Source organism: Callorhinus ursinus, unplaced genomic scaffold (assembly GCF_003265705.2).
Source record: "Callorhinus ursinus isolate GAN/ISIS: 27379988/994484 unplaced genomic scaffold, GSC_fseal_2.0 scaffold3, whole genome shotgun sequence".
NCBI lineage: Eukaryota > Metazoa > Chordata > Mammalia > Carnivora > Otariidae > Callorhinus > Callorhinus ursinus.
Window position 1 is genome coordinate 60889738 of NW_027397065.1, and position 17637 is coordinate 60907374.

Genomic DNA, 17637 nt, shown 5'->3' on the forward strand with positions numbered 1-17637 from the left:
GGGTAGTTAAATCGTTAGCAAACAGGGAACTTTTAAAATATCCTGTAGAAGTCTTTCCTTCAAAGCACCTGAAAAACACAATTCAATACAAGTACTTTCTTAGCTTCCCACAGAAAGGGTTAGACAAGTGACAAGAAGGTGCACACAGTAGACAAGTGACAAGAAGGTGCACACAGTAATGAGGGAACAGAAAGAGAGAAGCACTTAACTCCTGTGGTGAGTAATGCAAAGGCTGTGACATTGAAACTGATCTTGCAGCCTATAAAGACATTCACCCAAGCAAGAGGCATTCCCTAAAGAGGCAATAAAAGCCGCTGAAGCAGAGGCTGGAGACAAGATAACATGCACACTTGAGTGAGTCCGGTGGGAGAAAAGGAAAAGAAGAGAAAGGAGATATAAAGAAGCAGAAACAAATAAAACCAGAAAAGGTTTTGGTCTTGGCCAAATGAAGAGCCTTGAATGCTACACAGGAGTTTGGACATATTTTTTAATAGGAAATAAGAAACCTTGGAAGGGTTCTAAGCAAGGAGAATGAGATCTTAGAAACTAAGAAAAGAATAATTTTCAAGAAGTAAAGGGAGATCTATGGAGTCTATTGTTACAGTGCTCAACCGAAAATAATCTTGAAAGGTGTCCATTGCTTGGAAATGTCCAATTGCTTAGAAGAATCATCCAGCTGACACACAGTTGAGTGAAATAAATGGTTGTTATTCTGAGCCACTAAGTTTTGAGATGGTTTGCTAGACAACAAAACTAAGCCGACAGGAAAAATAAATTCATCCCATCATATTAGGTAGAAAAAGCTGAATGTAGAACTATATATCAAAGAATGGCATTAGTTTTTTTAAAAATTAAAACATATAGAGGAAATATGGGAAAGAATAAGTCAAATAAATAAAAAAAAATTAAAATACACCAAACTGTGATTATCTATGGATACTGTCAGCAATGCAAATACTGTGTTTTCTTCTTCATAGCTTTTGTGATTTCTAAATTTTTACAATCAACCTATTTACATTTATATTTTATACTTATTCATTTTTTATATCAACAGAAACCAGAGTGGATTGAAGAGTAAATGAGAGGTGGGAAGTGGAGATAGCAAATGTAGACCTCTCTTTCAGAAAGCTTTGCTTTTAGTTTATTTCAAGTTTTTATTTAAATTCTAATGAGTTAACATATAGTGTAATATTGGTTTCATGAAGAGAATTTAGTGATTCACCACTTACTTTTTTTGAAGAAAGGAAAGAAACAGAATTGGGGTCAAAGTGATATAGAATCAAAGATTTTTTTTTTAATATGAGGGAAATTTTCAATTTATTAGTATATTGAAAGAAAGGGACTAGTAGAGAAAGGTTAAAGAAATGGGAAGAGGGGCAAATACTGAAATGAGTATCATATAGATATAGATGTAGATAGAGCTGAAAATACAAACGGAACTGCCTCATGCAGTGATCTTAACCTAAACATTTCTTAAAGAATTCTCTCTTGGTTGGAGGCAGTGAGGAAAGTTGTTTGGGGGTGTTTAAAGCTCCAGGTATTCTGAGAACTGTACAAAAAGCACAGTGAAGTATTAGAAGTGGTATTTGTTGGCGGTCTCTGCAGACTTTGGCCATCGTTAAGGCACACGGCCCCACAGTGAGCCTGCTGCTCCATCGGGAAGACCTCTGTGACTATGCCCTGGACCAGGTACCCTGGCTCCTGAACCAGTATAAAGACAAAGAGATTGATTTTCACATCACTCAGGTAAGAGCCACACCCTCAAGGAACCGATTCAGAGAGTCTGTCTGTAACCATCCTGGAAGACAGTAAGGCTCCAGAGGTCCCAAAGAACTGAGATACTGGTTTGGGCAGCTAAACTTAAATACTTTTTGAGAAACATGAGGTAGAGAAGAGGTTGGCATAGCTGGGGGATGGAATTCCAAAAAAGGGGTTAAGAATTTTCTTTTCAAGCTACTGAGGCACTGACTAAGGCAGGGGGGCCCAGAATCACTAAAGAAAACTGGTAACCGCAGGAAGGTTATGGGTTTGTTCTCCTCACAAAAAGCATAATTATTTGTCTTCCACATCCTGTGCTGCTGCTTCACGGGCAGCCTCCAACTAACCTTTGAGAACTTCCATTCTAGAGTCTAAAACAAATACTGACCGCGGTGGTCCTTTATGACACTGCCCTTCCAAAGGGCTTGAGAAAAACCATCTTTATCAATTTACTCCACCAGGTAAGAAAACCCTGCTGTCAGATCTGATTGTTTCATTTCCACCGGTTTTGTTTTTAACATCTCCCACCTGATTCTTCTTGCTCATTCAGGTGTGCAGAGTTCCAGAGCCTCCAGTGAAGGAAAATGAAATTGAAGCTTCAAGCTGTTTCCTCATTCTAGGTAGGATCCAGCGTCCAGAGGGTTTTTAATAAAAATGTCTCTCAGTAATGATGACAACCGTGATGAAGGGTGTGCAAACTGTCATATTAGTTATTACACACACACACACACACACACACACACACACACACACACACACACACACACTATACCTTCAATTCATGGTATCCTGTGCCTCTCCCTGTCCTCCCATTCCCAAGAGAAGCACAACAGGTAGGGCAACCAATCATCCTGGTTTGCCTGGAACTAATGGACTTCCAAGGGTAGAACTTTCAGTTCTAAAACCAGAAAATTTCTGACATATTTTGGGAATTAACCCCCTTATCAGATATATGGTTGGCAAATATTTTTCCCATCCCATCTGTTGCTTTTTCATTTTGTTAATGGTTTTTGTGGGGTTTTTTTCTGCTGAGCAGAAGATTTTTGGTTTGATATAGTACCACTTATTTATTTTTGCCTTTGTTGCTTCTGCTTTTGTTGTCAAATCCAAAAAATCATTGCCAAGACCAATGTCAAGGAGCTCACCACCTATGTTTTCTTCCAGGAGTTTTATGGTTTCAGGTCTTACATTCATGTCTTTATTTTGATTTGATTTTTGTATATGGTATAAAGTAGGGATCTAGTTTCATTCTTTTGCATGTGGCTGTCCATTTATTGAAGAGACTATCCTTTCCTTATTATATATTTTTGGCTCCTTTGTCAAAAATTAATTGGCCACATATGGATGGATTTATTTCTAGGCAAACCAAGGTGAGTTGGTAACCCTAGGGATAGGGGATGCTTTTTTTCTTGGTATTTGAGATTATTTGAGACTGTGTCAAACCCAAAGTTATGCTTTTTTCGCCCTGGTCATTTTTTAATGTCTATTCCTTTTCTCTCTCTCTCTCCTTCACTGTTTCCCCTTCCTTCTTGCTCTCACATCACAGTCCCACCCTTTGTCTGGTTAGAATACCTGGTGCAGGTCATAGAGGAGATACCAAGTTCTCAGAGTCAGTATACAAATTAAGTTCCAACATAGACCCTGAAAAGTAAGGACAAGAGCAATCCCATACCTCCCATACCTCCACCTCCACCCTCTCCCAAATATGTCATTTCTACTACTTCACTGCGTTACCTTTCTATTATGTTCTAGTTCTCCACTAACTGGTCCCTTTGTTTCTATTCTTTCCTCTGTTCTATGCCCAATCTAATTAACTACTTCATTCTATCTCTAATAATTTCAAACCCAAACCGCTTTACTCCAATCAGACCTTTTCTCTTTCTTCCCTGCTTCCTGACTTACTCTTGTAGCTCTCTAGCTCCACAGCTGGGGAAGCATCATTCCAATCTCTGCCTCCATGTTCACAAGGCGTTCTCCCCTTATCTCCTCTCCTTTTCTCATCTCATACTGAATTAGGGCCCACCCTAATAATGTTATCTTAAATCGATTCCATCTGTAAAAAAAACTAATTTCTAAATAAAGTCATATTCACAGGTATGAACAAATGTGTTATATAAATCTCTCTTAGTGACCAAACTGCTTAATTCCATGATACTAAAGATGCATCGATGTAATAAAATCTAGTTACCAACCAAAGAGTGACTTTGATAATCTTCATGGAATTCTGCTTTTTCCATTTACAAGTATTTTACCTAAGGTGAAAATGAGTTCTTATGACTCCAGTATGTCTTAAACCTGCAGCCCATTCCAACCCTGCAGACCTGATGGAATTTTTTGATGAACAAATGAGAAGTAATAATGAAACTACTCGAATGGGAATCTTGACTTTGTTAAGATCGGCTATCAATGCTGAGGGTAAGCAAAGGAATGAAGCCAAAATGGTTTATTTTGTGCCAAGAAGCAAACTGAAGCCTGTGCATTCTCTAACTTTATTCTATGTCTTTGGGGTGTTTATAGAAGATCATATTCAAGTAAAGCTCTGTCTTCTTGGTCATCTACAATCTACTACTTTTTAAAAGATTTTATTTATTTATTTGAGAGAGAGAGAGAGAAAGAGAAGGTGCGAAAGCATGAGCAGGCGGGAGGGGTAGAGGGAGAGGGAGAAGCAGACTCCCCATTGAGCAGGAATCCCAATGCAGAACTCGATCCCAGGACTCTGAGATCATGACCTGAGCCGAAGGCAGCTGCTTAACTGACTGAGCACCCAGGTGCCCCTATAATCTAATACTTTTAAATGGCATTTTCAGTTACCTCTCTTCTTTCATGATACTTATGGATATACGTAGTTGAGAAGAAGTAGAATATTTGAAAATCAAATTTAGAATTTAGAAGATCTAGTAAGCTGGCTAAGTAGCCCAATAAATAGGGGGTAGGTGGGAGGAATGCACAATATTCTAGAGATTAGTACATTTAGAAAAGAGCAGAATTTAATGGAATATCATACTTCATTAATTCCAAGAAGCACATATTTTCATGTTATTGGAATTTATCTCATAACTGATAGCATCTTTAATTATAATCAGCCACTATAAGGTTTTTTTGATAAAATATAAAATACTGTTATCTCATAAAATTGATGATATCTTGGATTCAATAAAAAATGAGAACTCATTTTTATCCTATATTATAATATTTCAAAAAATTCAGTTAGCCCTGAGATTTAATGAAGAATCAGCAGACAAGAAATATGAAGTAGTCTCACAGAATTTAAAGCTAATCCATTGGGCATGATGTGTTGAGTCCACTTTGGAACCTAACATTTTAAACAAGATGAAATCAAATATAATATGGAGCAAAGAGAGCAATAAACTGAAAAAGAAGAGGGGTGCCTAAGTGGCTCAGTGGGTTAAGGGTCTGCCGTAGGCTTAGGTCACGATCCCAGGGTTCTGGGATGAAGCCCGTGTTGGGCTCCCTGCTCAGCGGAGAGTCTGCTTCTCCCTCTTCCTCTGCATCCCCCCCGACCCCGCCGCTCGTGCTTTCTCTCTCTCATTCACTCTCTCACTCTCAAATAAATAAATAAAATCTTTTAAAAAATGGAAAAGATAAGAGGAAATTGAATAGCATGAAATGTTATGGACAAAAGACTTTGAAATTATGTACCATAAACTCTAATGGGTTTTCATCAATCCTAGAACAGACTATACTCCTACTGAATCTGATCTCTTCATTTCTCTCCCTGTCTTTCAGAGCCCAAGTTGCGAGATCACATCACTTCAATTGAAAGAACAGTCAAAGTCGTCATGGGTGACTTCAATATAAAAGTAAGAGAAATAATGGGGACTTTAATTTTGTTGATGGTAGTTTTAGGAATTAATTAAATGGCTTTGATTCTTTAAGAATCTACTTTAAGATTGCTTTATAAAGAGCTCAGTGATAAATTCGAATTTTAATACAATTCCATCTTTCCCCAAAAATAAACTATATCAAGGTAAAGTTCTAAAGTACATTCAGTTCAAGGGCTTCTCAGTAGGAAAAAAAAGATTTTTGCCCAGAGCATCACAGTGCTATGCTCTTCAAATGGTTTTAAAATTCTTAATTATAAAAATAATGTATCTTCCTCCAAAAAATAATAACCCCTAAGTCTGTTTGTTGTTGTTGTGTTTTTTTAGCTTAGATATCTTATTTTCCAGCTAAGGAAGATCTAGAGCAAGTTTTGCACACAGTAGATTGCACAATATTTCCTGATTATTTGATTAAAGTATTCCATATTAGATAAGATATATAACTTGTACTGGAACAAATAAAAAAATAGAAATTATTATTTTTTTTATTGAAACCATATTTTCTTTGGATCAAAGCCCTATACAAAAACCAATGAAAAGAAGAAAATTCCCCTAAGAGACTTTCATCTGCAGTGACTATAACAAAAGTTATACAATAAATGACAATAATTATGCTAAGTGGAATAAATCAATCAGAGAAAGACAAATACCATATGATTTCACTCATATGTGGAATTTGAGAAACAAAACAGGTGAACACAGGGGAAAGAAAAAAAGAGAGGCAAACCATAAAACAGACTCTTAATGATAGGAACAAACGAAGGGTTGCTGGAGGGGAGGTGGATGGGAGATGGGTTAAATGGGTGATGGGCATTAAGGAGGGAAATTGTGATGAGCACTGGGCATTATATGTAAGTGATGAATCACTAAATTCTACTCCTGAAACTAATATTACATTATATGTTAACTAACTAGAATTTAAATTAAAAATTGAAACAAAAATAAATAAATAAAACATAAATTTTAAAAAGTTAAAAAACAATGATGTGAGTGCTGTGAAGTGTGCAAGACTGTTGAATCACAGATCTGTACCTCTGAAGCAAATAATACATTATATGTGAAAAAAAGAAGAAGAAGAAGATAGCAGGAGGGGAAGAATGAAGTGGGGGAAATCGGAGGGGGAGACGAACCATGAGAGACGATGGACTCTGAAAAACAAACTGAGGGTTCTAGAGGGGAGGGGGTGGGGGGATGGGTTAGCCTGGTGATGGGTATTAAGAAGGGCACGTACTGAATGGAGCACCGGGTGTTATACGCAAACAATGAATCATGGAACACTACATCAAGAACTAATGATGTAATGTATGGTGATTAACATAACAAAATAAAAAATAAGAACATCTGTAAAAAAGAACTAATGATGTAATATATGGTGACTAACATAACAAAATAAAAATATTTTAAAAAGCTATAATAAATAAGAAATGGAACAAACAATTTTAATGGAAAAAAAAAAACTCGGCCCAGTAAGTGGCCAAGCCAATCAAAATATGACTAAAAGAGTTTAGGGTAGAATAAAAGAGGACAGAAACTTTAAGGAAGTCCAGCTCCCCAGGCAAAAATAGAGAATTTATAACTTTTTCTCCCCCTCATTTTGGTAGACTACAGGTGCCTTTATGCTAATTGTTAATCGCTACCTTGTGGCCCTGCCTCCCTATTCAAAATTACTCTTTTTTCCCAACTCTCCATTAAAAGACCCATTCAGTAAAGAATTAGATCTGAGCTTTCTATCCTCCAGGGAAGCAATTCAATAAGCAAACATAATTATTTAAAAATTATAATACAGGTTCATAATCCCTTGTTCTAATCCCTGGGGCCAGATATATTTCAGAATTCACAACCTTCCTGATTTTATTTTATTTTTTTAGATTTTATTTATTTATTTGACAGAGAGAGACATAGCTAGAGAGGGAACACAAGCAGGGGGCGTGGGAGAGGGAGAAGCGGCTTCCCGCGGAGCAGGGAGCCTGATGTGGGGCTTGATCCCAGGACCCCGGGATCATGACCTGAGCCGAAGGCAGACACTTAACGACTGAGCCACCCAGGTGCCCCAACCTTCCTGATTTTAGAAAAACATTACTGTGACAGTAGCCACAATCAAACTCATTAATATCTCTGAAAGAAAATATATGCAGATCCACACTATATAGAATAAGTAAAGACTACAAACAGTTTTAAAACAGTTGAGTTGGGTTTTGCCACCAAATGAGTTAGCGCCAAACTCAAGAAACAAAATTCCAGTTCCCGGAGTTTTTTGGGTTTTGAAATTGTAAATAAAGGATTGTAGATCTGTAGTTCATCGTGCTATCTTTCATTGCGGATTTTAAAAGCAAGGTGGTGTTTTAGCCCACAATACCAACATTTCATAATCTATGGTAATAGAGGGTATGTCTTGGGAGCAAAGGAGAAAGATTTTGGTTCAGGAGAGCCTTTCCTGTAACCCTTAAATCATAAGCTATAGCTGGCTTCCTGCTCCATCTATTTATAGTCACATCATTCAACTGATACTCCTTTTTGGAAAGGTTCCCACTAAACGATCCATGAAGGTTAAAGAGTACGAGAAGCTAAATTAATGTTCTGCCCAACGTAGTAAAATGCTGCAAATGCATTTTTCTGATTCTAGGTGAGGAAATCCACTCTCCTCCTCATTCAAACCATGTGTGAGAAATGCTTCATTGAAGCCCGGGATGGATGGCCACTGATCGATTATATCTTCTCCCAGTTTGCCATGTCCAACAAGAACCTGGTATGAAGAGTGTGCAGTTTTGAAAGCTACACTGTAACAAGGGCAGTTAACTCAACTAGGGCTCAATTCAATGACTGATTTAGAAGTTATATTTCAGTCTTATCACTTTTATTGATAAATTTTTCAGCCTCTAGCGTTCTCAGTTCTCTTTCACGGGTATCACTTACAACTTATGATAAATTCAAGGTAGGTGAAATCATGGTTTTCCCTGAGGAGGCAACCTGTCCTCAAAAGCTTGATACAGGGTTGGAGAAAGTGGATTACTTCAGAGGAAACAAAAGACATCCATATTTGCCAAATGGGGGTTAACTTCCTAAAAAGTATGTGTGTAAGATCTGGATCTTAGCAAGTCCATGACAGCTGAAATTACAGTCCCCTCCGCTAAGAGGCAGTGTTTTTGAAAATCTTGCCCCTGAGACATTAGCAAAGGCCTGAGGGAGAGAAGGAATATCTATAGTTCAAGAACCTTCACAATTTTGGCTTTTCTGCTTTATCCAGCAGTGTTTTTCCTAACCAATTCCTCCAAGGAGCACATTAAAACAGAACTTAAGTACTGGAGACCAAAATTGCTGGGTTCCATGAGCCCCTTAAGTTGAGTGACTGCATCCTGCACCCCAGAGTGTGAGAACACATCCAAGTAAGGTCAGAGGGGACCAACAGGAAGGATTATTAACAGGTCACCTGTTTCATCTTTCTTGAAGGAAAAACCAATGAAACCTAACTCCCATGAGATTGAAAGGGGAGAGGAATCTGTCCGGGAAATAAGCCTCGAGGTCTTAAAAACCCTAGACCCACTGGTCATTGGAATGCCCCAGGTAAGGGGTCTTTTATCAGCACTGACAGTTACTTTGATCATCCCTCTAAAGCTCTATCCATTTAGGAGTAAAGACATGAATTTGTCCTTCATGTGTCATCATCAGCGTTTTGATGCTCTGATTAGAGGAAGTACATTGCAATGCTCAGTGCCCAGCACAGAGTAGTTCCTCAAAAATGTCTCTTCTTCCCTTAGCATACCTAGACATACATTAAGTGGTGAGTGGTGATTCTAATTCAGTGAATGCTAAACTTTCCTCATTCATCTAGAAAGGTGTTGAAAGCACACATTCTCAGGCTACACCTGAGGCTTAAAAATAATCTGTACCTTGATGGGAGGAGCCTTGGAATATGTATTTTCCTTAAGCAAAATAACCTGTGAAAGGATTAACTGGCTAGAAATGCATGGCACAGACAAGAGACAATCAACAGACCAATTTAAGTGGATCAGAGGCTTCATCTAGAATCGCATTTTAAGGTGTAGTCCTTGGATTCTCTAAGATATTTATTTAAAACACAGATCTCCAGGCCACATCCCACATCTACTGAATCAGCATTCGGGGCATAGGGTCCATGAATCTGTATGCAAACAAATCTCAATATTTCTGATACATCCTAAAGTTGGAACATTTCAATGTAAAAATAAATGATGAAGTCTAGGGCCAGACTCCAATGGGCCTGAAATGCCAAATTCCTACCTTGTGATTGATGAGCCATTCAAAATGCTAAGCAAGTGCTAAATATTTAAAACAATAACTGTAAGAGATCAGTGGATTTATGTAGGGGTAGACTAAGAGCAAAGAGAGTGAGCATGAGATCAGATGTAACTCACAGGAACTGGAGCAGGGTCATGAGAGTAGGAAGGAAATATGGAGGGGCATGGAAGACCTTATAATGAAAAAAAGGACCGGGCTTGGTGATTAAATCTGGATGGCAAGACAAAGGGCAGGGTCCATGTTGACACCTAGGTTTCCATTAGGACAAGGGAGTTTTCCAAGAGAATATGAAACAGACTGACTAAAGAAACCAAGTATGCCAGAACTCCAGAGCAGGAAGGTCAGCACCTGGAGCAGCCCATTCACTATCCATTCCCAATCATCCTCTCTCCAGTCTTGGGGTTTGGGGACATATATGACTTACTTTGGGTTGTCACACTGACAAAGGGCTTGGTACCGCTTAGTGAGTGGAGCCCAGGGATGCTAGACCTCCTGCACTGCCTAGAACACTTCTTCACAGGGAAGAATTGTCCTGCGCCAAATTCCCGCAGCAAACCCATGCAGACACACTGAGTAACACTACAACTAGCACCTGAAAATGAATGTGTAGTGCAGAGATTTTATTTCATGGTTTCATTTTTATTTGGCCTGAAGAGCAAAAAAATAACAGGTGAGAGAACATGCTCTAAATCAGAGGGAAACACACAGTGAGAACCAAGGAGAAATCATGGATGAATCCAAAATCCTTGCATCTTGCTTTGTTTTCCCCAGGTGCTATGGCCAAGAATCCTGACTTTTGTAGTTCCTGCAGAATATACAGGAACTCTGGATTACCTGTTTAATATCATCAGAAGTTTGATTATGGCAGAGGAGAAGAAGAAGAATGATGCCAAGGAGTCAACAGCACTTGTCATCTCTACCGGAGCTGGTGTGTGCATTCAAAAACAAAGCAAAACACTTCTCTTATGAGGCTCATTTCCAGAAAGGCTACAGTGCTTTGATTACATACCCAACCCCAATCTGAATTTCTCTAGCCCCCACAGCAATAATGAAAATCACTTTCTCTTTCCAGTGAAACTTCCTTCACCACAACAGCTATTGGCCAGACTTCTGGTGAGTGAGTTATGAATAACTAATGTGGGATAAATTTAGGTCACTATAGATCATTCAGTTCTAAATAAATGTCAATAAAAATTACACAGCAACTCCAAACCAAAAGAAACACTAAAATGGCATAATAAATGTTCTGCTACACTAATGGTACTCCTTAAGATTACTGGCAAGATTATCTTCTCGCTCTGAAATGCTCATTAAACTTAATTTATTATTTTAAAATAAGAATAGACTGAATTTGATCCCCAAGTACCATTCAAATAAATTCCACGTCTATTATTTAGATTTCCTTCTTTCCTTTTCTCCCCTATATGTATCATTTGCTCAGATACCATTTCCACATGGCCTTATTTAATTAATAAATGTATCTAAGTGTTGGTACCTTCCATTTATTTTTGATTGATGCTTTCTATATATGTTTTCCCCTTTATCCCCAGATGAAAACTGGGGAGGATTGTCTAAGTATTAGCTTTGCACTAAAATAAGTAAGAAATAGACTGATGATTGGTTGAAAGATGATCTAATGTAGGAATCAAGGGCATCCAGGACAGTGATAAAAGGAAAAGGCAGGTGGGCCTTTTAAATACCCCTGCAGTTGATTAACTTTTTATCTTCCATTTTTCAGGTAATATCTATGCTTGCCAGTTTAGGGAAATTATGTGGGGCTGGTGCAATAGGACTTTTGAAGATACTGCCTGAGATAATTCACCCCAAATTGGTAGACCTGTGGAAAACACGCTTTCCTGAGCTCCTGCAGCCTCTGGAAGGTACAAGGGAGTAGAATCAGGTCTTTATCCAAGGAGGCAAGAACATAAAGAAAATGAGACACCACTTTTCTGCCTGAGGCTCATTTGAGGCAATTAAAACAATGAACTTGATGTGCAAAGTAGACAACTATATTTTTTCCTTGATTCCTTATATTCTAATTCTCTACCATATACTTGTATTACAGGAGGATCTGGTGGGTAATATTCTTAGCAGAAACTTTTACTTTTGCTCTGGTCTTTTTCTTATATTTAGAGAAACTCCCTTTTGGTGTTATTCTAAAAAGTCACTACTATTTTTAGCAAAAAGCCTAGATTTGTATCACGGATTGAAGACTTTTTGCCAGCCTGACTAGCACTTAAAGTTGGCAACATAGTAAATTTCATCTGAAATCATCATCCTCTGTAAAGCTTGAAGTGGGGCTCCAGCATCCACTGGGGACCTGGCAAGGGAGAAACAGGGTCCTGACTTTATTTTCTATTTTTAAATTCTATTTCTAGGAAAGAATGCTAGCATCGTGCTATGGGAAACCATGCTGCTTCAGGTAAGGGTAGCTTCTAGACTAATTGTTGATGATGGGGTGATAAAAATCAGCTAGAGTCACCCATCTTAACAAAAAAGATCCAGATTCCCAAGGGCAGTAAACAACATTTCCTTTCCTTAGGAAATGGACTAGAATGTTAGAAGTGATCGCTCAAGAATTACAGTCTCTGCATCACCATAATTTGAACAATAATCTTTAGTTTTCAGTTTGGTTAAGAGTTTGAGATAGTATTGAAGATTTCACTTACTAATATTTTTCTCTGTATTTCTTTTTTTTAATTTTTTATTGTTATGTTAATCACCATATATTACATCATTAGTTTTTGATGTAGTGTTCCATGATTCATTGTTTGTGCATAACACCCAGTGCTCCACACAGAATGTGCCCTCTTTAATACCCATCACCAGGCTAACCCATCCCCCTACCCTCCTCCCCTCTAGAACCCTCAGTTTGTTTTTCAGAGTCCATCGTCTCTCATGGTTCGTCTCCCCCTCCGATATACCCCCCTTCATTCTTCCCCTCCTGCTATCTTCTTTTTTTTCTTTTTTCTTAACATATGTTGCATTATTTGTTTCAGAAGTACAGATCTGTGGTGATTCAACAGTCTTGCACAACTCACAGCGCTCACCATAGCACGTACCCTACCCAATGTCTATCACCCAGCCACCCCATCCCTCCCACCCCCCACCACTCCAGCAACACTCAGTCTCTCTGTGTCTTTCTTAAATCTTCTCTAATTTCCAGTTTTTTCCTCTCCTTGTAATTGCATTCTTTTACCATTTAAATAAAGAAACAAATTGATATCATGTCCACTTCTGTGCTTCTAAATACAATTCTATTTCCTCAACTTTCTGCTTCTCATTGTATTTTTTCCTGATTTGTAAAAACCCAAAGGGCCACATTATACCATTTTTTCCAGGGGAAAAAAAAAAGTCATCCATAAACTTTTTGGACCTTTGCAACCAGTTTGCAACCAGTTGCAAAGGTCCAAAATCCCCAAAACGGTCAATTGCCATGTAGGAGCCTGACATTGGCTCTACAGAGAGGATTTTTGTTTCAGGAGCCTACAGGTCAAGGAGCCCATACGAAGGGAGCTTTTAACCTAGCAGCGTCTCAGTCCATAAGCCGTTTACATAGAATTTAACTATGGCTTCTTTAAAACGTCAAGTTTTAGTGACCTGTCCACATCACCTACATGTTCCAGTACTGCCCCTTCCAGAGTCAGAATCTCTAAGAGATTCTGCCTGAGAACTGGCACGTTTGAAAGACTCCCACAAGTGATTCTTACCCAGTATGAGATTTGAAAGCAACTGCTGTACTTTCCTGGTCTTTAATTCTAGCACCCACCTCTCCTGTATTCATGCTGCTTTTATCTTCCCCCTTCTCTTCCTCAAAATTCCTACCTTATTTTCCCCTGCTACCATTTTAAAGTAACTGTTCTTACTATGAAGGAAGGTTCTCTCTCCAGAGGGAAGCCTCGAGAACGTTCTTTTCCCTCTTCCAGTCTTGAGTATACTTCCATTTAGCCTTCTCCCAAAACTGTTTGCATGTGCTGCCTTCTCTCAGGCTTCCGAGGCTGTTTAACTTCTTCTCTTCAAAGAGCCCACTCACCAAATGAGTTCTTACTAAGAGAATACCCAGAAATCTTCATGGGCTTTGGCATTAAACGTCCTTTTCTAAGCTTAAAGTAGGGAAAATGCAGGAGAAATAATTGACTTTAGAAATTGCAGTGGATTTTGTCCTCCAAAAAAACAAAAACACCTTTTTTGTATTGTTCAGTGACAAAGGAAATAGGTTCAGATGGCTGACTGAGGCCCTGGCTCAGAACAGTTGTTGAAACCAGGAATGTTTAGCTACTACAGTTGAAGTTAGCAAAATGTACTTGTACATTTAATTGGTTCTTCAAGACATTTTATTTCTTTATTCAAAAAATGTCCATTTCTTTTTCTTTTAGTATGTAATAAAACAAACTAACATTGACAAATGAAGTATTTCCAAATCTGTTTAAAACTTGAAAAGTGTTAACTTCAATTTAAGTTTCAAAACGGATTAGTTTCTATGTTAAGCCTTTGGGCAATTTTTATTTAAGAGGAGAAAGGAAGGCACTTACATGGAGTTACTTCCACCTTCAGGGTAACTTGTTCTTAATGGGAATTCAGAACGTAACAGCATATGGCTATTAAAATAAACAAAGAGAAGGGAGCCTGGCTGGCTCAGTTGGTGGAGAATGTGACTCTTGATCTTGGGGCTGTGAGTTCGAGCCCCACATTGGGTGTAGAGATTACTAAAAATAAATAAATAAATAAATTTTAATAAAATAAGAGGAAAGATTCCAAAATAACCGTTTTTTTTAATGGGAAAGGAAATAACTCCATTTATTATATATTATATATTTATACCTAAAAAAATAAGGTAACAAAAAAAGTACTAAGAAAGCACACTAAACAGTTGTATTCATATCTAACTTCCACTTCCTGCAACAGTTGCTCAAAGAATCTCTATGGAAGATCAATGACATAGCCTGGACCATTCAACTGAGTCAAGATTTCAAGGATCAAATGGGCAGTTACAGCAACACCTCCCTTGAGAAGGTTGGTTTTTCAACTAAGGGACTTCACAGCCTACCTTATGACCTAAAATAGCTGCTCAAGTTCCAATTTGTCTGTACTACCACCAAAAAGGAGAAATTGCTAGGAAAATGCTACCTCCTCTTCACCTCTCATCTGACCAAAAATTACTCATAGGACGGCACCTGTCTGCAAGGAAAACTGAGTAGTTTTAGTGCTTTTGAGATGGACATGTACCCGGCTGAAATTCAAGTGTTCTGTTTTAGAGAAGGAAGAAAAATAGATAATGAAGGCAAATAGTAGTCCCTGTCACAGCACTGGTTTGACATAAATTTAAATATCTTGGTTTCCACTGGGCCAGTTTTGTGAGGCTGGCTACAAGAAACAATCTACTGCAATTTAACAAAAACTTAGAGATAAAAGAATGCTCAAAAGCCACTCTTCTCCTTCTTTTGTCCCCAAATGGCTTCTACCTAGCCCTCTGCGTTGGAGCCATTCATTCTCAATGAGGTTTGAATCCAGCTTCTGCTACGTACTACATATGTAAGTGTAGGAAAATTATTTAACCTCTCTGAAGCCTCAGTATATTCATCTAAAATGGAAATTACATCCAGCTCTGAGGACTGTAGTGATATAAGGGTTCAACAAGATAAAGTATATAAAGTCCCTAGTGAAGTATGTGCCTGGCCCAAGACTTGTGCTCAATAAAAAGTAGATCAAGGTTATCATTATGGTTACAACATTTCTAATTTTTTTCCTGGAAAAACATTTCCTAACTCATCAAGTCTAGTAGTAAGTGTCTGTCCCAACAAATTATTTTTTATCAACTTTCAACTCTCCTATTCAATATTCAAAATTTCTCTCACTGATTGATTCTCTAATTTGGTAGAGTACTGGTTCTCCAAATTGGTCTATCAATCCTGCAGACATGCTCATCAAGAGGATTTGGTGAGCAATGCCTCATCTTCACATATACAAACTAGACTTGTGCATCTCATGTAATACACTTCCAGATTCACGAGATGAGTCCAAGGTAATGGTGGTATGGACAGGCAGAGCAACTCAAGCCATGAGCTGCTTAAATGGCTCTCAGCCATTATACTTAACAACAGGAAAGTAAGAGTGTGCCAATTAGTTTTAGCTGCATAGCAAACTACCCCTAGTGGCTTAAAATAATAGCTTTCTGCTTCATTTACAATTTTCCAGGTTGACATTGTGGGCTGAACTCAGCTGGGCAATCATTTGAGCTCAACTAGTCCCACTGGCATATACTTGGGATTGGCTGGTCTGCCATAATCTCAACTAGGACAACTTGTTTCTGTTCCTTGTGGTCTCTCCTCCTCCAGCAGGGCAGCCCAGGCTTGTTCTCATGGTTGTGGCAATGGAGTACACAAGGTCTCTTGAGGTCTAGGTTCAGCAGAGGCACACTATTACTTCTGCCACATTCTGTGGGCCAAAGCAAGTCACCAGGCCAGCCCAGATTTGAGGAGTGGCAAAATAGACTATAGTAAAAGAAGGGGCTGCAAACTCTCACAGTAAGGAGGCATGGATGGAGGTGAGATAGAAAGGTTCTGGCTATTTTTGCAATTGGCCACATTTTTTCCCAGTTTGGGGTTCCTGATTTCTAGGATGCCTTGCCAATTCTCAAAGGAGGAATGCACAAGACACTGAACCTGACCAACATCAGCCGAGAGACAACAGCTCAACAGTACTGGGGGCACTGAGGCCAACCCATTACACAAAAGTCCCCTTCATAACATTGGGGTTTTTTTCTGCCACACAGGACTTTTCCAGGCTCTCCCTTGTCCCTCCTCCAAGGTGGGGTTAAGTGGACTCTAGCAGCTTTAGCCCTAATTCATATTTACTCCTGTGTGGTACACAGTTTTTCTCATCATAGTTACACTATCATGGGGGCCTTTTGCCCAGAAATCCAAGAGTGCAATGGGTGCTGCCTCATCAGATTCTTGCTCGGTCAGTTGTTCCTCCTGTTCTGTCACCTCGGGTACCCCACTCACCCCTAGCTGGACTGATCTGTACAATTTCTCCTGAGTGTACTAACTGAACTCTCCCGGTTGCTACCAGTTTTTCCTTTCCTCCTGTGCCATAGATTCCTTCTGATCCATAATGATCACTCAATCACTACAATCCTTCAAGCCCTGCAGAGTCCTTGGAATAAACCTGCAACTGGCCAGTTTTTTCTCCTGTGTGTGACAAGATGGACATTTTAAATAAGGAGATGGCAATCTGATATTACATAGCTACAATTGATTTGTCTTAGAAAACAAATTAGGACTTCATGACCTCATTTTTCTAGCCATATGGCAAGTATCTTCTCTTGTGAATATTTTCCTTGTATCTTACCTCCACAAGAATATAGATCTATCTATATGTAACACACACGTATGTGTATACACACATATACATACACATATTTACATCCAGGCATGTGTTGTGGTGTTCAAACAGAAGTCACTCTTGGGCTACCCTGTTCCCTCAGCCTTAACTTCTAAATCTTGTAGCTCATAATGAAAGAGAAGAGGAAGTCATGTCTGTCCTGCTTGCCTTTTCTCCATCTGGACATTGCAGAAGTATCTGTGTTAGGGCTAGCATAATGAATCCAACATCCTCACCAACTCTAAAGGATGTGGAAGCCACAGAATGATCTCTCACATACTCTCTTGCCAGTGTTCTTTCATCAGGAGTTTTTCCTTCCCAATTCACTCAGAGTCCCTTGCTAAAGACACAACATGTATGTAAAAGTTCCTGTATGACT

The 17637-nt window shown here is 38.8% G+C and overlaps 1 protein-coding gene across 3 annotated transcripts in view; it reads left to right on the plus strand.

The window, feature by feature from the left end:
* Positions 1–17637, plus strand: part of MROH2B (maestro heat like repeat family member 2B) — a 76395-nt gene that overhangs the window by 9525 nt on the left and 49233 nt on the right. For all 3 annotated transcript variants that reach the window (XM_073890957.1, XM_073890958.1, XM_073890956.1), the window contains 12 exons: positions 1606–1746; positions 2127–2219; positions 2309–2378; positions 4060–4173; positions 5506–5579; positions 8224–8346; positions 9048–9161; positions 10647–10803; positions 10948–10988; positions 11614–11755; positions 12254–12297; positions 14781–14888. In XM_073890957.1, the coding sequence (XP_073747058.1) occupies positions 1606–1746; positions 2127–2219; positions 2309–2378; positions 4060–4173; positions 5506–5579; positions 8224–8346; positions 9048–9161; positions 10647–10803; positions 10948–10988; positions 11614–11755; positions 12254–12297; positions 14781–14888 (1221 nt within the window). The remainder of the gene's footprint in view (positions 1–1605; positions 1747–2126; positions 2220–2308; positions 2379–4059; positions 4174–5505; positions 5580–8223; positions 8347–9047; positions 9162–10646; positions 10804–10947; positions 10989–11613; positions 11756–12253; positions 12298–14780; positions 14889–17637) is intronic.